This window comes from Dama dama, chromosome 5 (assembly GCF_033118175.1).
Source record: "Dama dama isolate Ldn47 chromosome 5, ASM3311817v1, whole genome shotgun sequence".
NCBI classification, from domain to species: domain Eukaryota; kingdom Metazoa; phylum Chordata; class Mammalia; order Artiodactyla; family Cervidae; genus Dama; species Dama dama.
In genome coordinates, this window is record NC_083685.1 from 36,522,734 (window position 1) to 36,545,911 (window position 23,178).

The 23,178-nt window shown below is 34.7% G+C and overlaps 1 protein-coding gene across 1 annotated transcript in view; it reads left to right on the forward strand.

Annotated features, from left to right (window-relative positions):
• The window catches only part of ADAD1 (adenosine deaminase domain containing 1), a 47,789-nt gene that overhangs the window by 19,258 nt on the left and 5,353 nt on the right, over positions 1–23,178 (forward strand). The window contains exons 7-11 of the mRNA XM_061140882.1: positions 7,299–7,422; positions 8,729–8,899; positions 9,846–10,075; positions 13,473–13,710; positions 17,854–17,986. Of these exons, the coding sequence (XP_060996865.1) occupies positions 7,299–7,422; positions 8,729–8,899; positions 9,846–10,075; positions 13,473–13,710; positions 17,854–17,986 (896 nt within the window). The remainder of the gene's footprint in view (positions 1–7,298; positions 7,423–8,728; positions 8,900–9,845; positions 10,076–13,472; positions 13,711–17,853; positions 17,987–23,178) is intronic.

Consider the following 23,178-nt stretch of genomic DNA (forward strand, 5'->3'; position numbering starts at 1 on the left):
TTCTTAAATTTATTGAGACTTATTTTGTAGCATAACATGTGATCTGTCCTGGAGATTGTTTCACATACACTTGAAAAGAATATGTATTCTGCTGTTTTGATGAAATGTTCCATATATGTTCAATTCCGTCTGGTCTGGTGTGTCATCTAAGACCAGTGTTTTCAAATTGATTTTATGTCTGGATGGTCTGGCTATTGATGTAAATGAAGTGTAGCCCCCTAGTATTGTATTATTATCAATTTCTCCCATTATGTTTATTAATACTTTCTTTATGTACCTGGATACTCCTATGTTGAATGCTTTACATTTACACTTACTATGTATTCTTTTCAGATTGATCCCTTTATCATTGTATATTGCCCTTTTTTATCTTTTTACTGTCTGTCTTTTTCTTCCATTTTCATGGAAAATCTTTGTCGCTTTCACTTTCAACATCTGTCTGTTTGTAGATCTGAGGTGAGTCTCTTGCAGGCAGTAATGTGTATTTGTTTTCTATTCATTCAGCTACTTTATGTCTTTTTATTGGAGCTTTTAGTCCATTTACATTTAAGTATTGATAGGTAAATACTGACATTTTGTTACTTGCTTTCAGCTTATTTTTATAGTTCTCTTTTGCTCCTTTTTTCTTTTGCTCTCTTCTCTTGTGATTTGATGACCATCTCTAGTAGTTGGGTTTGGATTCCTTTCTCTTTTTTGTGTGCATCTCTATTATAGGTTTTTGGTTTATGCCTACCATGAGGTTCATATATTAATATAACTATATATATATGAGTGATCTTAAGTTGATGATCTCAAACTGAGAAGGACTGGGTTATAGAAAGTCCACATAAATAGGAGGTGGAAAAAAAAATTAACAGTATCTTCTGAGCATAGGGTTTCAAAGAAATCTCAAATGGGGTACAGCAAAAAGTTATTCTGTTGCCTTTATTCATAAAAGGCAAAAATTGATGCATGATACAGGGTCTCGGGGCTGGTGCACTGGGATGACCCAGAGGGATGGAATGGGGAGGGAGCTGGGAGGGGGGTTCAGGATGGGGAACACATGTACACCCGTGGTGGATTCATGTCAATGTATGGCAAAACCAATACAATATTGTAATTAGCCTCCAATTAAATAAATTTATATTAAAAAAAAATTTAGACAAAGTATAATGTCAAACATCTGCCTTTTAAATTGAGATATTATTATTGAAGTATTTTTAAAACTTTGCTTCTTAGAAGACTCTCAGACTTTTTTTTAACCTTTTATTTTGCACTGCCGTATAGCCAGTTGATAATGTGGTGATAGTTTCAGGTGAAGAGGGAAGGGACTCAGCCATGCATATACATGTGTGCATTCTCCCCCAAACCCCCTCCCATCCAGGCTGCCATATAACATTGAGCAGAGTTCTGTGTCCTATACAATAGGTCCTTGTTGGTTATCCATTTTAAATATAACAGTGTTTACCTAACCATCCCCACCTCCCTAACTGTCCCTTCCCTTCAGCAACCATGATTCATTTTCTAAGTCTGTGAACCTCTCTCTGTTTTGTAAGTAAGCTCATTTGTGGAAGACTCTCAAACTCTTATTTGAAGGTGTGAAATTATTGATATTTTTCCATATTTTTGGTCAATATTTTGCTAGCTTTAAAATGGTAAAATAGAATTTTTCATTGAATTATAGGCCTAATTCGCTCAGGTAACCTAATCTCTTTTTATATTAATACCTGGCATTTATTGGGTTGGCCAAAAAGTTCCTTTTGTTTTTAATTAAGAGATTTTTTATTTTCACCAAGAATTTTGATGACGTTGTTCAGTCACTAAGCAATGTCTGACTCTTTGTGACCCCATGGACTGTAGCACACCAGACTCCTCTGTTCTCCACTATCTCATGGAGTTTGCCCAGATTCATGTCAATTGAGTTGGTGATGCTATCTAACCGTGTCAAACTCTGCCACCCCCTTCTCCACCTGCTCTCAGTTTTTCCCAGTACCAGGGTCTTTTGCAATGAGTCAACTCTTAGCATCAAGTGACCAGCATATTAGAGCTTCAGGAACAGTCCTTCCAATGAATATTCAGGATTGATTTCCTTTAGAATTGACTGGTTTGATCTCCTTGCAGTCTAAGGGACTCTGAAGAGTCTTCTCCAGCATCACAATTCAAAAGGATCAATTCTTTGGAGCTCAGCCTTGTTTATGGTCCAGCTCTCACATCCGTACATGACTACTGGGAAAACCGTAGTTTTGACTATACATACCTTTGTTGGCAATGTGATGTTTCTGCTTTGAAATACACTGTCTAGGTTTGTCATAGCTTTCCTTCTAAGGAGCAAGTGTCTTTTAATTTTGTGCCTGCAGTCACCACCCACAGTAATTCTGGAGCCCAAGAAAATAAAATCTGTCCCTGTTTCCACTTTTTCTCCATCTATTTGCCATGAAGTGATGGGACTGGATGCTATGATCTTAGTTTTTTGGATGTAAAGTTTTAAGCCAGCTTTTTCACTCTCCTCTTTCACTTTTATCAAGAAGCTCTTTAGTTGCTCTTCCCTTTCCGCCGTTACACTGGTAACATCTGCATATCTGAGGTTACTGATATTTCTCCCAACAGTTTTGATTCCAGCTTGAAAATCATCTAGCCTGGCAATCCACGTATTGTACTCTGAATATAAGTTAAATAAACTGGGTGACAATATACAGCCTTGTCATACTCCTTTCCCAACTTTGAACCACTCCGTTGGTTCCATGGAACAAACCAGTCCATTGTTCCATGTCCAGTTCTAACTGTTGCACCCACATATAGGTTTTTTTATGAGACAGGTGTAAGGTGATTTGGTATTCCATGGACATAGGACCCTGCCTGGGCTACAGTCCATGAGATAGCAAAAAGTCAGACATAACTGAGAGACTAACACACAAGGTGGTCTGGTATTCACAGCTATTTAAAAGTTATTCAGTTTGTTGTGATCAACAGTCAAAGGCTTTAGCATAGTCAGTGAAGCAGAAGTAGATGATTTTCTGGAACTTGCCTGCCTTCTGCGTGATCCAGTGAATTTTGGCAGTTTGATCTCTGGCTCTGCTGCCTCTTTGAAACCTAGCTCGTACATCTGAAAGTTCTCTGTTTACACAGTGCTAAAGCCTAGCTTGAAGGATTTTGAGCAATAACCTTGCTAGCATGTGAAATAACCACAATAGTATGGTAGTTTGAACATTCTTTGACATTGCCCTTCTTTAGGATTGGAATGAAAATTGACCTTTTCCAGTCCTGTGGCCACTGCTGAGTTTTCCAAATTTGCTGACTTACTGAGTGCAGCACTTTAACAGCATCATCTTTTAGGATTTGAAATAGCTCAGTTGGAATTCTGTCACCTCCATTAGCTTTGTTTGTAATAATGCTTCCTATGGCCCGCTTGACTTCACAATCTATATCTGGATCTAGGTAAGTGACCACATCATCATGGTTATCTGGATCATTAAGACCTTTTTTGTATAGTAGTTGTGTATATTCTTGCCACCTCTTCTTAATCTGTTTTAAGTCTTTACCATTTCTGTCATTTATCATGCCCATTCTTACATGAAATGTTCCCTTGCTGTCTTCAGTTTTCTTGAAGAGATCTCTATAGTCTTTCCCATTCTGTTGTTTTCCTGTTTCTTTGCATTGTTACGTAAGAAGGCCTTATCTGTCCTTACTATTCTCTGAAACTCTGCATTCAGTTGAGTATGTCTTTCCCTTTCTCCCTTGCCTTTCATGTGTCTTCTTTCCTCAGCTGTTTATAAAGTCTCCTCAGACAACCACTTTGCCTTCTTGCATTTCTTTTTCTTGAGGATAGTTTTGGTGACTGTCTCCTGTACAACATTGTGAACCTCATTCTGTAGTTCTTCAGGCATTCTGTCTACCAGATCTGATCTCTTGAATGTATTCATCACCTCTGCTGTATAATCATAAGGGATTTGATTTAGGTTGTACCTAAATGGCCTAGAGGTTTTCCCTGGTTTCTTCAGTGTAAGCCTAAATTTTGCATTAAGATGCTTGTGATCTAAGCCACAGTCAGCTCTTGTTTTTACTGACTGTATAGAACTTAACCATCTTTGGCTACAAGGAATATAATCAATCTGATTTTGGTATTGACCATCTGGTGATGTCCATGTGTAGAGTCATCACTTGTGGTGGTGGTAGAGGGTGTTTCCTATGACCAGTACATTCTCTTGATGCAATTTGTCAGCCTTTGCCCTGCTTCATTTTGTTCTCCAAGGCCATACTTGGCTGTTACTCCAGATATTTCTTGACTTCCTAATTTGCACTCCAGTCCCCTATCATGACACCTTTTTTGGGTATTGGTTCTAGAAGGTGTTGTAGGTCTTTGTAGAACTGGTCAGCTTCAGCATCAGTGGTCAGGGCATAGACTTGGATTACTGTGATGTTGAATGGTTTGCCTTGGAAACAAACCGAGATCATCCTGTCGGTTTTGAGCTTTCACCCAAGTACTGCATTTCAGACTCTTTCGTTGACTATGAGGACTGCTCTGTGTCTTCTAAGAGATTCTCTCCCACAGTAGTAGATACAATGGTCATATGAATTAAATTCTCCCATTCCCATCCATTTTAGTTCACTGATTCTTAAGATGTCAATGTTCAATCTTGTTGTCTCCTTGACCAGGTCCAATTTTCCTTGATTCATGGACATAACATTCCAGATTCCTATATAGTATTGTTCTTTACAGCTTCAGACTTTACCTTGACCACCAGACACATACACAGCTGATCTGCTTTGGCCCACCTGCTTCATTCTTACTAGCTGTTGTTGTTCAGTCCCTCAGTCATTTTGCGACCCAATGGACTGCAGCATGTCAGGCTTCCATGTCCTTCACCATCTCCCAGAGCTTGCTCAAACTCATGTCCATTGAGTTAGTGATGCCATCCAACCATCTCGTCTTCTGTTGTCCCCTTCTCCTGCCTTCAGTCTTTCCCAGCATCAGGGTATTTTCCGTTGAGTCAGCTCTTCTCATCAGGTGGCCAAGGGATTGGAGCTTCAACTTCAGCATCAGTCCTTCCATGAATATTCAAGGTTGATTTCCTTGCAGTCTGAGGGGCTCTTAAGAGTCTTCTCAAACATCACAGGTCGAACGCATCAATTCTTTGACTCTCAGCCTTATTTATGGTCCAACTCTCATATCCATACATGACTAATGGAAAAACCATAGCTTTGACTATACATTCCTGTGTCAACAAAGTAATGTCTCTGCTTTTTCATACACTGTCCACGTTTTTGATAGCTTTTCTTCCAAGGAGTGAGCATCTTTTAATTTCATGGCTATAGTCACCGCAGTGATTTTGGAGCCCAAGAAAATAGAAGTCTGTCACTGTTTTCATTGTTTCCCCATCTGTTTGCCATGAAGTGATGAAACTGGATGCCATGATCTTAATTTTTTGAATGTTTTAACCCAGCTTTTTTTCTCTTCTCTTTCACCTTCATCAAGGGGCTTTTTAGCTCCTCTTCACTTCCTGCCATAAAGACGGTATCATCTGCATATCTGAGGTTATTAATATTTCTCCCCTCAGTCTTGATTCCAGCTTGTGCTTCATCCAGCCTGGAATTTCACATGATGTGCTCTGCATATACGTTAAGTAAGCAGGGTGACAACATACAACCTAGACATACTCTTTCCCAATTTCGAACCAGTCTGTTGTTCCATGTACTGTTCTACCTGTTACTTCTTGACCTGCCTACAGGTTTTTCAGGATTGCCCTTCACACTTCCCCAGCAGCATACTGGACACCTTCCAATCTGTGGCGGGGGGCTCATTTTCCAGTGTCATATCTTTTTACCTTTTCATACTGTCAATGGGGTTCTCTTGACAAGAATACAGGAGTGAATTGTCATTTCCTTTTCCAATGGATCCTGTTTTTCAGAACTCTTCACTATGACCCGTCCGTTTTTGGTGGCCCTGGATGGCATGGCTCATAGCTTGACTGAGTTACACAAGCCCGTTTGCCACAATAAGGCTGTAATCCATGAAGGGCACTAAGAACTTTATTGAAGAACCTATTCATCATTTTGTTGTACTACCTTCAGCCATTTTCCAGGCAATTTTATAATTCCATCTTCCGAAAGCTATTTTTTCTTTTTGAGCAAAGAACTATTCCAGGTGCCTTTTACAGTCTTCAGGGAATTGAAATTTTTTCCATTAAGATAATTGAAGTTGTAGTATCTGGTAAATACAGTGACTGAATCAGAATTTCCCAGCCAAGCTGTAACAGTTTTTGTCTGGTCGTCAAATAGACATGTGATCTAGCATTATCCTGATGGAAGATAATGCATTTTTCTGTTTACTAATTCTGGATGCTTTTCATCAAGTGATGCTTTCAGTTGGTCTAGTTGGGAGAGTACTGTTGGAATTTTGATTTTCTGGAAGGAACTCAGAATAGAGGATTCCCACCATGTTCATAAAATCACCTTCTTTCAGTGAAGACTGGCCTTTGGTGGGGTTGGTCATGGTTCACTTCACTTGCCCCATGATTTATTCTGTTCTACATTATTGTATGGTGTCCACTTTTCATTGCCCATCACAATTTGTTTTAAAAATTGAATGTTTTCATTATGTTTAAGTAGAGAATCACATGGAAATACTGTCAGGAAGATTTTTCTTCTCAATTTATTAAGACCCAAACATCAGAATGATGACCCATAACCAAGCTGGTGCAAATGATTTTCAACACTAGATCGAAATATTTTGAATATGTTGGCTATTTCCCATGTGACATATGTTGATCTTTCTCAGTTAATGTCTGCTTTGATCACTTTCATCTTCAATTGGTCTGCTTGACCATGGAGAATTGTCCAGCAAAAAGTCTTCAGCATGAAACTTTGCAAACCACTTTTGACTTACTCAATCAGCCACAGCACCTTCTCCATACACTGGAGAAATCATTTTTTACATTTCAGTTGCATTTTTATCTTTCTGGAAAGAATAAAATGTAATATACCAAAAATGTTGCTGTTTTTCTTCCATCTTCAGTATTAAAGTGGCTACACAAAGATTTACCAATTTGGATAAATTTTTTTAAATGCATGCTGATAGGACAGGTGTCACAATACAATCTTAGCAGTTGTTTCAAATGAAATTAAAGGCAACTAAGTACTGCTAGTGCCACCTTACAGGAAAAAACAAACAATGAGCAAACCTTTTGGCCAATCCAGTAATAGATGCTTAAATAACAGTTTGTTGCATGTAAATGTAAAAAGATGATAAAGTAGAGGTGGAGGTTGAACATAGAGAAGAGGAAGGTCAAAATAATCTGCTACTGTTAACCTTTTCTTTTCAGCTGGACAGCACGAAGTTGTAGCTATAGGCACAGGTGAATACAATTACAGTCAGTGCATTAAGCCAAATGGAAGAGTGTTGCATGATACTCACGCCATTGTTACAGCAAGGAGATCTCTCCTTAGGTAAGGTAACATTCATTTAATGCCAACAAATATTAGTGCTGTTATATTAATACTAGCCTAAAGTAATCACATATATAAGTTATAATTTACAAGTGGAGTTTTACTCATCACTGAGCCAAGGATACGGTATTGTCTTGCTTACCTAAGCTATCTTATATTTTCATGTCAGTTTTAGAAACCTTATATTAACTGCACTGTTTAGTCTGTGAATTTTAGTGTCTTCTATTATCATGACATTATGGACTAAATTTTAAAAGCCATGCAACCTATTTTTAAAGACAAAATAAGTCTTCATTACTGATTAAAGTAATTTGAGAGTATAGCCTTAGATCTGGACCAAGTAGTCTTAGTAATACTTCACCCCTGAATTAGCCATGCTTATCCAAAGGCAGAAATCAGTGAGTTTCCACTCATGAAGTCTGTACAAAGTCTACCTTATGGTAGAATATCAATAAAGTATTTTTTAGACTGGCAGATCTCAAAGAGAAGGGGGCCTGAGGTACGCATGCCTAGTTTTGGAAAGAATCCTATAATCTTAAAAGGAAGGCTATTGAGAAGTCCATGAAAGTAATACAGCTCACTGAAAACTACCTCTTTTGTGTTTATTTCTTCCCATGCTTGGCACTGTCAGATATAGTGATGATTAATTTTTTATTATGTATTTCTGATAGGATTAAAATTATATATATTTTTTTGAGTAAGCAAAATAGTAATTGTCCCCTTGAGTTGTCTTTCAGGAAATCTATTTCACTTGTAAATTCAGTTTATGGGCTTCATTATGTTATTCCTATGCTCTTAAGTTTTTGTCTTCAGAACCACTACGTAACAGGATCCATAATTGTTTGTGTGTTTGGGGAAGAGAAAATAGAAATAATGCAGAAAATTGATACTCCTCCTAGGAGGCTGGGAGCAGAGATGTTCTTGAGAAAAAGGAGGAATCAATAGAGAAATGGCTCTTTTGTAAGAAATGATAGTTGAGTGCTTTTGAATGGAGTGATAGTCGAGGAATGATGCTTTAAGGCAGGTCACAGGGCAAACTGGGCTGTAGCTGAAGACTTCTCAAGGGACTTACATCTTCATTAAGTAAGACTAAGATGATTTTTTTTTTTAATATAGGAAATTTTTTATTTAATATAATTTCATAAACTTTAAAAAATTACTGAGTGCTGCACAACAGGTATGCTACATAGACTAAGATGATTTTATAATAAAACTTGATTTATAGGAACATTGCTCATGACATGAATATAATGTTTAAGATATTTCATTTTTAAGTATTCTTACTCAATAAAGCTGTGTCTTTTAGGTACTTTTATAGACAACTTCTACTCTACTATAGCAAAAATCCTGCTATGATGGAAAAATCAATATTTTGTACAGAACCAGCTTCTGATCTACTCACTCTCAAGCAAAATATCAACATTTACCTCTATATGAACCAGTTGCCTAAAGGATCAGCCCAGATTAAGTCACAATTGTAAGTATATGGAAGCTATTAAAAGCAACTAGCATGACCATTTATACATTCTGAATCCATATATCAAAAGAACAAGTAAATTCAAATCCATCCATGTTTTCTTTCCAGCCTTGTAGGCTGCAAGAGACCACAAATTCATTCTCCCTCCCTGCACTCAGTCTTACCTATTACTATTACTTAAATAGTCCACATACTTCACCACTTTCTTTTATATGCTGTAGAAAACCTTCTACTCCTTTCTAGTTGTTAAGACTTTTATAAACTTTAGGAAGTATGGATTATGCACTCTTCACATACTAACGCAAGAGTTAAGGAATGCAGTCTATTCTTGTATAGTCAGAACTTCATTGTCTTGATGAATGGGTAGCATCAGTAGCATGATATTTGAATAACACAGACACAAAAAGAAAGTAAAATTCACTTCAAGTCTGACCATCTAGAGATAATCATGGTTTATAGTTTGTTTAAAAGCCTTCCAGTAACACCTTTGAAAACAAGGGTGAGTGTTCCTGTAGAGAAACCTTAAGAAAAATAATTTTAGATTTTATTGTTTTTCATATTTTATTGGAAGTGAATCTTAAATATAAATTGTCAGTTTTCTTTTTTCATTCTCTAGTTTTGTCATTATTAAAAATTTTCATTTGGAGAAAGGAAATAGCTCAAAAATTATGATAGGGGCAAAAATCAGATTTTTAGTTGATTTTAAGGGACATAGAAAATGGCAATTATATGAAATTTATCCTTGTGGAAGCTCTAAATAGGGTTAATTTCCACTTGGTTTTAATCTTGTGGAACAAAGTCATTCCATCCTGCCTTGCTTTGGGTTTGCCTCTATTTCTGTTACTGGAATTAAGTGTAACTGGCAAGTTACAATTCTTAGGTATATGCAGATTTTACTTCGTTGACTTTGATTTTTAAAGGAAGAAACTTTCTTTTCTTCCTCTAGGCGTCTTAATCCACATTCTATATCTGCATTTGAAGCCAATGAAGAACTAAGTCTCCATGTGGCTGTTGAAGGCAAAATTTATCTGACTGTCTACTGTCCTGCAGATGTTGTTAATAGAATAAGCAGTATGTCCTCAAGTGACAAGTTGACAAGATGGGAAGTGCTTGGTGTACAGGGAGCGTTGCTCAGTCACTTTATACAGCCAGTTTATGTCAATAGTATTCTTGTTGGTGAGTGAGATTTCAGTACCTCTTGGCCTCTTTCACTAAGTAATTACACTTTATTTACCAGTGTAAAATCAAATTTTGCATGCATGAAGCTTTGCTTAAGGTAAAATTCAGATCCACTATTTTGTTGAGGTTTTCATTTCATGGTAACTTGTAATCACACTTAGTATAATATGACTTTTATCATCTTGTGAGAAGGCTAAGAATTAATATTATAAGTTAGGCAATTTATATATTCTGGCTTGAACATATGCTTTTGTTTGCACAATATTCAATGTTTCCCTTTCTTTTGGGAGAAAGTGCTTTTTTGAACTTCTCAGGTAAGCTTATATTTAGTTATTCCTGAAATAAAAAATATTAAATGCCCATTTTGGTTCTTTGCTACTTTTATACTTTTTAAAAATGTATTTGGTCATGAGTTGGGTTCTTTTGGTTTGTGGAGTAAGTAGGAAGTAAATAGAATACAAAATAAATGACATGAACTGATAATTAACTTCTTTCTTTGGTATTTATATTTGAATGGGTTTCCAGGTGTTATCAACAGATATTTTGGACACTCAGTTTTGTAGTTTTCACAAAGCCCTGAAACTTTCAAAGCTTTAGTCACCCTTGGGAAACAATTTAAATTCTACAATTACTTGACTCTTCTTTGTTTACTGTTAATTTTTGGTAATGATTGCTCACATAAAAACTTTAGCTCATCATATGAGTAATGTTTTGTTTTCAGAAGGTACTGTTTGTTTTCTTCTTGTGAGTTTTTTTATTGTTCTGTGTATTTTATATCCATTTCTTTAAGCAGTTCTCTTATGGACTATTTTTTTGTAGTTCTATATGTATACAAAATATTATATTTTCTTGCCATTTTTGTTTGGCTTGACTTAATAAATTATAAAAAGGAAATAATGATTATTTTTCTAGTATTCAGCTTATTTTCATTGTTTTGGAAACTTGTTTTACAATTCAAAAGATTCAAAAGGGTTTTCAGTGAAAAGTCTTAACTTCTCTCCTAGTGCTTCAGCTGCCATTTTACCTCTGTGGTGTCCATTGTTCCTAGTTTCTTGTTTCCTTTCCAAAGATGGTTTATGCTTATACTTTTTTAAAATGTTTCACCAATGGGATAATACAGTTTACACTTTTCTGCATCCTACTCTTTTCATTTAATAATGTATCTTGGAAATTTTTCGCTGTGAAGACTTTTTTCATAATTATTCATAACTCTTTTATGGTATTTCTTTGTATAAACGTATTATAATTTATTTAACCAGTTGTGAGTTGATGGAACTTTAGATTGTTTCTAATCTTTTGCAGCTACCAAATGCTACAGTGAACCTTGACCTTTTTGTTTGTCATTGACACAAAAGTAAAATATATGTAAATGTAAAATGAATTCCTAGAAGTAGAACTGCAGGTCAAAAATATATGAATTTGCAATTTTGAAAATTATTGCCAAGTTACTCTCCAAATTATATTATCACTAGCAATATATGAGAGTACCTCTTTGGAGTTACTTCTTTTTTTCCAAATATATATTCTTATAGATGATTTATTTCTTAAATTTACCTTTTTTCCAAATATATATTCTTATAGATGATTTATTTCTTAAATTTAAATTTGATACCAGAATTATTCTATGTTTTAGTTAAGCTCTCTCAGGCACTTCAAATTTTTCTTAAATCTTCTTTAAAGAAAGGCTATTTTCTTGATATCTACAGAATGTCTAATAAATATCTATGCATTCTCTAGAGTCACAACTTTGAAATGCAAGGCTTTCTTTGACTTGTGAAGAAAGATATTTTACAGTTTGTCATTTGTATAACATAACTTCATAATATTTTCGTCTCTTAAAAGGATGGACTCAAATAGATTCTTTTGAAATTATGTAGTATTTAGTGGTTTGGACTAGGGCTTAACAATTAGATCTCATAATTTGACTACCATCTTGCACATGGGAATGGGAACACCAGGAAGCAATAAAAATACTAGAAGACCTTGTAAAATTACTCCCAATCTCTCTCTTTGTGTCTTTATGAGACATATCTAGAGTTAATTAATTGGTGTTCTGCCTGACAAAGCCGAAACAGATTTTAATGTTTGTTTAAAATGCAGATTTCTCAGCTTCTTAAGAGCTCTACTGTCTCTCTGGGGGATAGCCCCAGGAATATACATTTTAAAAGGGCACCAACCAGTGATTCTGATACAGATGATATGAATGGCTCATTGAGAAATACTCAGACTGTACATTTAAAAGTGTGATATGTACAGTTAAAAGAATCGAGTTTATGTAAAGCTTCTCATTTATTATACAAATTCTTTTTATGCCATTTCTGATCATCCAGCTCTAGTTTAAGAGGATCCAGTAATGTGGGATATAGGATTTAATGACCATCTATTCCATTAATTGGGTGCTCCAATTGATTTTAAAAATTACTCTTTAGAATTGAAATTTGCTTCCCTTTCACTTTGAACTAAATGACAGGTACAGATTAAATCTTGATTATTAGATGATAATGACCTTGTCCCTTTTTCTTGTCTTACGAAATCTTTTGCAGTTCCTTATTTTGATTCTTAAAAACGTAAGTTATTTTATCAATAATAGATCAGTTACAGGTGGAAAGAGAATTACATTTGAAGACTTTATTTTACTTTCAAAAAGTTTTCAGAGATTAATTTCATACTTTAGATGTTCTCAGATACTCATTTTGTCTATGGTAATAGTCTTTCCTTTTTTAAGAAAAAAATCTTAAACTTGCTTTTTTAAAAGGCACTATTATTTTAATAGAAAATAAAAAGACAAGATGCTTTTTGCCTTTATGTATTTTCCTACTTAGCCATCACTTGTGTTACACATGATTTGTTTTCTCCAGATGATCTGTAATATGTAGGTGATAGTGTCAAAATGTAATGCTTCAGACTAAATACAGTGTTTCAGATATGATATGATCAGTGCATAGTTCTGTAATAATGCTGTATTCTTTGATTTAGACACTTTTTATTAATGCAGCTTCAGTCTCTATGGGCATACCTCAAAGAAAGTGTGGGTTCAGTTCCAGACCACCACAATAAAGTAAATATCACAATAAAGTGAGTCACATGAATATTTTGGTTTCCTAGTGCATATAAAAGTTGTGTTTAGACTATACTATAGTCTGCTATGTGTGCATTAGTATCATGTCTTTAAAAAAAGCAATGTATATACCTTAATTAAAACCCGCTTTATTGCTAAAAAAAAGGCTAAATGTCATCTGACAACATGGGTTGCCAGACTTTGAATTTGTATCTCTGAAGTGCAATAAAGCAAAGTGCAATAAAGTGAGGTATGCCTGCATTACATACTTCAGCAACTGTTTCTGTTGACTTATATTTGTTTTGTTTGAGTATTTATTTTGTTTTTGCCTTCTAGGTGATGGGAATTGCAGTGATACCAGAGGCTTAGAAATTGCTGTAAAGCAACGTGTTGATGATGCGCTCACTTCCAAACTTCCAATGTTTTACTTGGTCAACAGACCTCATATTAGTTTAGTACCTTCTGCATATCCATTTCAAACAAACTTGGAATATAAATTCCTGAGTCTAAACTGGGCACAAGGGGACATTTCTTTGGAGATTGTGGATGGCCTAAGTGGAAAGATCACAGAAAGGTTAGCATTACTAATTTCTTCAAATATCACATATTACTTAAGCAAAAGAATGTATTTTAGTACAGTTTATAAAACTTTTAACATTTTTCAAATACAGTTTTTTGAATTCTGAATAATAATGATTATAATAGTTATTGGGTGTGACTATGTTGAAGACATTATACTAATTTAAAAACTTTTTTTTTTCCTGATAAGAAGACAGGCCTAGAGAGGTTATATAACTTATTGAAGTTACTTAGTAAGTGGTAGAACCAGCATTTGAAGTCAGTTTCCAGAACCTTTATTTCTCTAGTGATCATTATCATTAGAATTATATAATGTATTTGTTTTAAAAATTTTGTTTTCCCACTGAATCTGATTATCTGAATTTACAGCTCAGAAATCTGTATTTTTGACAACTTTCCCAAATATTATTTATGAACACTTGAGTGTGAGAACTATTGCACAGTCCTATGCTGATCTCTTGGAAAAACCCTGATATTCTTGGGGTTTTTTTGCTGCTGTTCTTTTTACAGATAAAGAGACTGAGATTCTGGGTTAAATATCTTAAAATCACCCAACTATTAAGTTAAACAGCTAGGATTCTGATCTGGCTATTTTATTTCCAAAGCCTTTGTTCTTCTCCATAATATATTATGCCTTTTAGATATACCTTTGTAATATCCCTAACATTGATTATCAAGTAAAACTAAAATCCTTCTTTTATGTGAACATACATTTATAATGGACTAATGAATAATGTTAAAAGTTTAAATGCCTAAATTTGCTTTCTTTGTGAGAGACAGATTTAAGTTAAGATCCCATACAAATGTTTCTTGGTATGAACTCAATCAAGTATGAACTATTGACTATTTCAACTAGTATAAATTACACTGTTTATGCTTAGAATCAGCATAAAGAAGTGTATCTCCGTTAATAACATACAAACAAAGCAGGTCTTCTATGAAAGACACTGAAAACAGTTAACTGAAAACATACTATTAAAACAAAATTGAAATTAATGTAAAATGAGCTTAACTCATTCTTTATAGCCAAATGCTTGCTAGGTGATTGCAAACACAGAGAAAACAGGTATGATCTAATTATTCAACCCCAAAGTATTACATAAGGCAAAAAACACTTTAGCAATATAATCCACAAGGAAGAACTATTGTGAGTAATTGTGCAACAAATAACATGATGTATCAACATTCATAAAGTAGAAATTACAACAAGAGGATAAATAGAAATACACTGTTAGTGGAGGCAATAATTCACCTCTTTCAGTTAGTGGTAGATTGAATAGACAGAATAATAAGAATATATCAGTCTTAATAATGTAGATTTGATTAATTTCTTTAAAATTCTACTCCATAAAAATATAAAATGTACCTGCTTTTCAGGAACCTGCAGAACATTAACAAAAATTGACCATACGTTAGACCACAAAGAAAGTCTCAAATTCTGAAAAGTATAAGTGATGTAGACAGTATTCTCTGATTGTGATGCAATAAAAGTGTAAATCACATAAAGTCAGAATACTTAGAAACTCCTTCATTGGTCAAAAGAAGTTCTGTACCTTTTGACTCAGAGGGAATAGAAAATGAAAGCATAGAATATTTAGAAAACAGGATGTTTAATGCATTGCATTTCAGAACTTTTAGCTTATATAGCTAAAGCAAAGCTGAATGGAAAAGCCAGTTCTTTAGATGTTTATATCAACAAATAAGGAAAATAAACAGTGAAAAAAAATATACTAGAAATGTAAAATAAAGAGAACAGATGAAATTAGAAATGATCATAAAAACTGATTCTGTGGGGAAAAAATAGCAGTCTAATCTCATATAAAATAATGATAAAGGAGAAAATTTAAAGAAATCATAGGAAACTTCTTTGATCACCATGCAAATATATTTGAAAATATGGATGAAATGCATACATTTCGAGGAAAAGTTATTGCTAAAATTGGTACACAGGAGGAGAAAATCTTACATTATTTTCTTGAGAAACCTACCAAGAAGATGCCCTACCTCTTTTTCGAAGAAAGCAACATTCTGAGGTGGTTCAGAGAAATGTTATAAACCTTTAAATAGCAGAAACTTCCAACACTATCTGAAAAGATGGAAAAGATTCAAATGCTTTTCTGAAGCATCATTGATCATGTGTGCATGCTCAGTCGTATTTAACTCTTTGTGACCCCGTGAACTGTAACCCACCAGGCTCCTCTATCCATGGGGCTTTTCAGGCAAGAATACTGAACTGGGTTGCCATTTCCTTCTCTAGGGGATCTTATTGACCCAGGGATTGAACCCACCTGTCCTGCATCTCTTGCATTGTCAGGCAGATTCTTTACCACTGAGCCACCTGGGAAGCCCTATATCATTGGTGCTTAAGTTTGATAGAAGATTTCACACCCACCCCCAAAAGTTACAGACCAAGCTCACTTTTATATCCAAGCAAAATTGCTAAATAAAATATTAGGAAGCAGAACCTTAAAATAATATATTTTATGCAGTACTAAGTGGCAATTTTTCTAGAACTGTGAGGAAAATCACATAATAAAAATACCAAATTAGAAGCTCTTATTAATAAATTTGTTATATTAATTGATGTAGGGAAAAACACCATATTTCACTTCTATATTCCAAGAAGACATACAGTACAGCTCTACAGCTATTCTAGACAAAAGATACCCGATAAGAAAGGAATAGATATTTTTGTTAAGAATAAAGTGTATCTTTTATTAGTCCAAAAGTATCATCATGATTCATGATGAAATCTCAGAGTCATTTCTACTAGCATCCCAAACAGCACATTATTATTTACTGTTATTGTTGTTATTTAAGATGTTGTTTAATGCATTTAACAAAAGAAAGGAGAGACACAAAATATTGGAAAGGAGGAGGTAAAATGACTGTTTTCATATGGTATCATTTTATAACTGAAAAGTCCCAAGAGAATCATCTGAAAAACCACTACAAAAAAAGGTATCATGGTGGAAAATTATATAGAGATTAGTACATTTTGTTAACAAGAGTGTCTGTTAACTATTGCTGCATATACTATTGTTTTAGAGGCTTAAAACAACAACCAGTTTTTACTGCTCCCAAGTCCTTAGGTCATGTGAGTTGGATTTGGTCAAGCTCTCCCATGTGTGTGGGGTCAGCTGTAGGTCAGCTGTAAAACAGCTTGGCTGATCTTAGAGGGACAACTGGGTTCTCATCTTCTAGTGGACCAATCTCAGCAGGTTAATATGGTAGAGGAAGGAGTTCCAAGACATAGAAACACAAAACTGCTTGCAGCCCAGGCTTGCAACTGGCAGAGTATTTTATTGACCAAAACAAGTTTAAAGGCCAGTCCAAATTCAAGAGAAGGAAGAATAAGTCGTAGTTGTTGATGGAAGAATCTGAAAAATTATATTGTCAAGAGCATGCAGACAAGAATAAAGGATTTTGACAGTTTTTGCAATCTTATCACAAAAACAACTGAGAAGGTATAATGAAGGGAAAGAGTTACAGAAGCAAGAAAGCTATGATATGTAAACCTATTTTTATTAGAAACATAGAAAAATATATATTTACATGTGTACACAAATGCACATATATATATGTGATATATATATAAGGGTGATGAAGTGCATATATTTTACTTTTTTAGGGAGTCAAAATTTACATTAAAATGTAGAATTTCATGAGTTGAGAGATATATATATATATTATATATACATATAATATATATATATATATAATATATATATATATATATACACACACACACCTGTGTAATCATTACCCCAGTCAAAATTCAGGACGCTTTCTGCATCTCAAAAAAGATTTCTATTCCCTCATCTAGTCAATCCCTGGCAGAACCACTGTCTTAATTTGGATCACTATAGATTAACTTTGCCTCAAATAGTAGAAATGTTCCAAATATGCATCTTTTGCTTTAATTTTTAATGTAATACTCTGATAACATAAACTAATTTTATCAAAGAAATTAGCTTCAGAAAGCAGTTAAATATTCAGAATAATTTTATATAGAAAATTTCACTATATTCTCTGCGCATAATTGAGATAAATATATATTTTGTGTTGATTCTAATCCCTGTAAGTGCTAACATAAATCATTAAGTAATGATTAGTGACTGTTTCTTTTCTACTTTAGTTCCCCATTTAAAAGTGGTGTGTCAATGGCAAGTCGGCTTTGTAAGGCTGCAATGTTAAGTCGATTTAACCTGCTTGCCAAAGAAGCTAAAAAAGAAGATATACTTGAAGCTAGTACATATCATGCAGCTAAGGTAAGCCTTTAAAAGAATGAAATTGATCATTGAAATAAAAATTTTAAGATAATAATACTGTGGTAATTTGATGATGATACATAGCAAAATAATGGTTAAATAATTCCTGATATTGCCATGTAGTGGTAAAATTAGTTTTTAAATGGATATTTTGGAAATTGAATATGTGAATAAGTTTTACCACTTTTAGCAGCTCCCTCAGTATGGTATGTACCAACCTTGGCAATATTGCTAAAAACCTGCTGGTCATACCCAGAGAAACAAAAAGGTGATAAAATATCTTTTGTGTATGATATTAACTATGTTAACTATAGTATTTCAATATTCTAAAATAATGCATTACTATATTCATATAAATTACTTTGCTTATCTTCCTAAGTTGTGAAACACCTTTGAGTTTGTGATTTGGGCTTAAGTGATATATAGAGAGCCTTTTATATCTTTAAAAATACACTTTTTTTAGTATTACAAACAATGCATATTTGAGTAGAGAACTTGGAAATCTTTCTTAAATACAGATGGGAAATATAGCTTGTAATCCTACCTTCCAGTATAATACTCCTAATTTTATAAGCATGTTATTTCATTTTCTTGTCATGTATTTATATTTTTTGTGTATGTGTGCACTAAGTCACTTCGGTCATGTCCGACTCTTTGTGACCTCATGGACTATAACCCAACAGGCTCTGCTGTTCATGGGATTTCCCAGGCAAGAATGCTGGAATGGGTTGCCATTTCCTTCTCTAGGCAGTCTTCCCAACCCAGGGATTAAAGTCACATTTTCTGCTTGGCAGGCAGATTCTTTACCACTGAGCCCCCTGGAAAGCTCTGTGCTCATACTTGATGTGCTTTTTAGTTAACTCTTTTTATTCAGCATGCTATGAACCGAGCCGTGTCATAATATGAAATATCCATGTTTTCAAGTTATGAAATACATGTTGTTTTTGATAACCTAATTTATTTTCAGTAACAATATAGTATTGTATGAAAGTCTTAATTTCACCAATATCTTAATGCTCAAACTGTATAATGCTCAAACCTGTAAAGCAATCAATATTAATGGTAGTTAGTTTGTATATACACACATTTTTAAGTATAAAAGCTTACCCTAGATAATTTCTGATTTTGGCTGCATAAAGAGGTTTCAAGTCATCTCTGTAAAAAAAAACAGAGATTATTTCTGTGATAAAATTGGACAAATTAGTCAAAAGATAAAAACCGTTTCCACAACTCTAGAAATTTACTAAAGGCAGAAAACACATGGGAAATTGTATATTCTTGTAAAACTTAGAACTCTCAGAAAGAACAGCAGGAATTTGTGAAACCTTTGCCCAAAGGTGATCCTGTTCTCTCTCCTTCCTCTCTGCTGGTTTGAATGGCAAGAACTATAGTTTTATGAGATTGAAAATGCTACCAAAAGTAGTAGATTTTCTGGACTTGACTTTGGGCAAGAGGTGAGCATTTGTCACTTTTTCAACTAAATGTGCCAAACCTGGTAGGGGGGAAAATGGCAAAAATAATAACCGATACAAGGTTGCAGTCCTGGTTGGAGCAAGTGATATACAAAAGAATAACTTGACAGGTAGATATTGGAATTGAAAGAGCCATGGAAGAGTTGAAAGAAATTCTCTATATATCCTTGGTTGACCAAGAAATTACACTCACGTGCAAGTGAGACTCAAGAGAACCCAGTAAAGAGTGAAAAGTGTGAAATAGAACTGCCTGCAACATTAAATACACTGTACCACACATCCCTCCCCAAATTAATTGATCATAAGAAGGTAGAAGCCTTATAACTTTAAAGTGTTGAGTGTAATGCCTGCTGAAATCATTTGCTTATCACGAAGCTTTGCAGATACAGGATAACTACTAGGAAACCAGGCTAAAACAGAAACTGGAAAGAGACAGTACACACCATAGGTGAAAACAGATCTTAAAATTTCAACATGCAGAAAACAAAAACAAAACCTTGTAGAAAAATAGAATCCAGAGTTACTATATTATCCAAAAAGTCTCTTTCACCCCAAAATTATGGGATATGTAAAAACAGGAAAGTAAAATAAAATCTATACTTAGGAAGGATAACATTCACAAGAAACTGGTTCTGAGAGGATTCCAATTTTGAATACAGCAAAGTCTTCAACTGTTAGAAATATGTTCAAGTTATTAAAGGAAAGTGTAACAATGTTTCAGTAAACAGGTAATCTCAGCAGAGAAATAGAACTCAAAAAACAGAAAATGCAAAAGTCAAAAAACTCAAAACTCAGGAAAAAAAAAAAACCCAGATTAATATTCTAGGACTGAAACAATAAATAATAAATGAAATGAATAATTCTCTAGATGGACTCAATAGTACATGTGAGATTGCAGAAAAATATCAATGGGGTTTGAAGATAAATCAAAATAATTTTAAAGGACAGAATGAAGCAAATAAAAGAAAAATTGACAGAACTTCAGAGATTTGTGGAACAATATTAAGTGTACCAACTTATGTTTACTAGAAATTCTAGAGAAAAAGAGAAAAGGATCAACAAAATATTTGAAGAAATTACTGAAAAAAATTCCCATATTTGATGAAAAACATTAACAGACCCAAGATGCTCAAAAAATCCCAAGAAAGAAGAAAAAATAAGATTCACATCTAGATACATCATAGACAAGCTGATTAAGACCAAGACAAAGAGAAAATCTTGAGTTTCTGTGTATTACCAGGATTATGTCAGTATCAATCTGAAGTAAACTATGGTAAGAAAAAGAAGCATATTGTAATTCCTGAAGTAGTCATGAAGACAATAACTTGAAAGCTATTGCTAAAATATCAGCAGAGGAATTAAAATGCTGTCCTAAAAAATTCATTTTTAAAAAGACTAGAAGGCAGTAAAGCAGCAAAGAAATAAAAGACATAGGACTTGGGAAATAATAGTGAAATGGCAGACATAAAGCCACTTATCAATAATTGAATATTTGAATATTTAGAATATTTGAATATTCTAAAATCTCAAAAATGACAGAATGATCTCGGTTTGTTTCTAAGGCAAACCACTCAACATCACAGTAATCCAAGTCTATGCCCCAACCTCTAATGCCAAAGAAGCTGAAGTTGAATGGTTTTATGAAGACCTACAAGACCTTCTAGAACTAACACCAGATGAAGATGTCCTTTTCATCTTAGGGGATGAGAATGCAAAAGTAGGAACTCAGGAGATACCTGGAGTAACAGACATGTTTGGCCTTGGAGTACAAAATGAAGCAGGGTAAACGCTAACAGAGTTTTGCCAAGAGAATGCACTGGCGATAGAAAACACCCTCTTCCAATAACATAAGAGATGACTCTACACATGTGGTCAGTACTGAAATCAGATTGATTATATTCTTTGGAGCCAAAGATGGAGAAGCTCCATACAGTCAGCAAAAACAGGACCTAGAACTGACTGTGGCTCAGATCATGAGCTCCTTATTGCAAAATTCAGACTCAAATTGAAAAAAGTAGGGAGAACCACTTGGTCATTAGGTATGACCTAAATCAAATACCTTGTGATTATACAGTGGAAGTGACAGATTCAAGGGATTAAATCTGATAGAGTGCCTAAAGAACTATGGATGGATGTTCGTAACATTGTACGGGAGGCAGTGACCAAAATCATCCCAAAGGAAAAGAACGGCAAGAAAGCAAAGTTATCTGAGGAGGCTTAACAAACAGCTGAGGAAAGAAGACAAGCGAAAGGCAAGGGAGAAAGGGAATGATATACCCAGCTGAGTGCAGAGTTCCAGAGAATAGCAAGGAGAGATAAGAAAGACTTCTTCAGTGAACAGTGCAACAACAACAAAAAAAAAAATAATAGAGGAAAACAATAGAATTTGAAAGACTAGAGATCTCTTCAAGAAAATTTTAGAGATACTAAGGGAACATTTCATGCAAGGATGGACACAATAAAGGACAGAAATGGGAAAGACCTAACAGAAGCAGAAGAGATTAAAAAGAGGTGGGGAAAATACACAGAAGAACTATACGAAAAAGGTCTTAATGACCCAGATAACCATGATGGTGTGGTCACTCTCCGAGGGACAGACATTCTAGAGTGTGAATTCAGGGGGTCTTAGGAAGCATTATGATGAACAAAGCTAGTGGAGGTGATGGAATTGGAGCTGAACTATTTCAAATCCTAAAATATGATGATGTTAAAAAAAAAAAAAAAGTAAAAGAATTCCAGAAAAGCATCCATTTCTGCTTCATTGATTACACTAAAGCCTTTGACTGTGTGCTCACAACAAACTGTGGAAAATTCTTAAAGAGATGGCAATACTAGACCATCTTACCTGCCTGCTGAGAAACCTGTATGCAAGTCAAGAAACAATAGTTAGAACTGGACATGGAACAATGGGTTGGTTCAAAATTGGGAAAGGAGTAGGTCAAGGCTGTATATTGCCACCCTGCTTATTTAACTGATATGCAGAGTACATCATGAGAAATGCCGGGCTGGATGACTCACAAGCTGGAATTTAAGATTGCTGAGAGATAACTGCATATCAGCAGCCTCAGATATGCATATGATACCAATCTAATGGCAGAAAGTGAAAAGGAACTAAAGAGACCCCTGATGTGGATGAAAGAGGAGAGTAAAAAAGCTGGCTTAAAACTCAGCATTCAAAAAGCTAAGATCACGGCATCTGGTCCCATCACTTTATGGCAAGTAGATGGGGAAACAATGGAAACAGTGACAGGCTTTATTTTCTTGAGCTCCAAAATCACTGCAGACAGTGACTGCAGCCATGAAATTAAAAGACACTTGCTCCTTGGAAGAAAGGACAAACCTATACAGCATATTACAAAGCAGAGACATCACTTTGCCGACAAAGTTCTACATAGTCAAAGCTGTGGTTTTTCCAGTAGTCATTTATAGGTGTGAGAGTTGGACCATAAATAAGGCTGAGCACTGAAGAATTGATGCTTTTGAACTGTGGTGTTAGAGAAGACTCTTGAGAGTCTCTTGGATTGCAAGGAAAGCAAACCAATCAGTCCTGAAGGAAATCAAGCCTGAATATTCATTAGAAAGACCGATGCTGAGGCTGAAGCCCCAATCCCTTAGCCACCTGATGTGAAGAGCTGACTCATTGGAAAAGACCCTGATGCTGGGAAAGACAGAGGGCAGGAGGAGAAGGGGGTGCCAGAGGATGAGATTGTTGGATGGTAT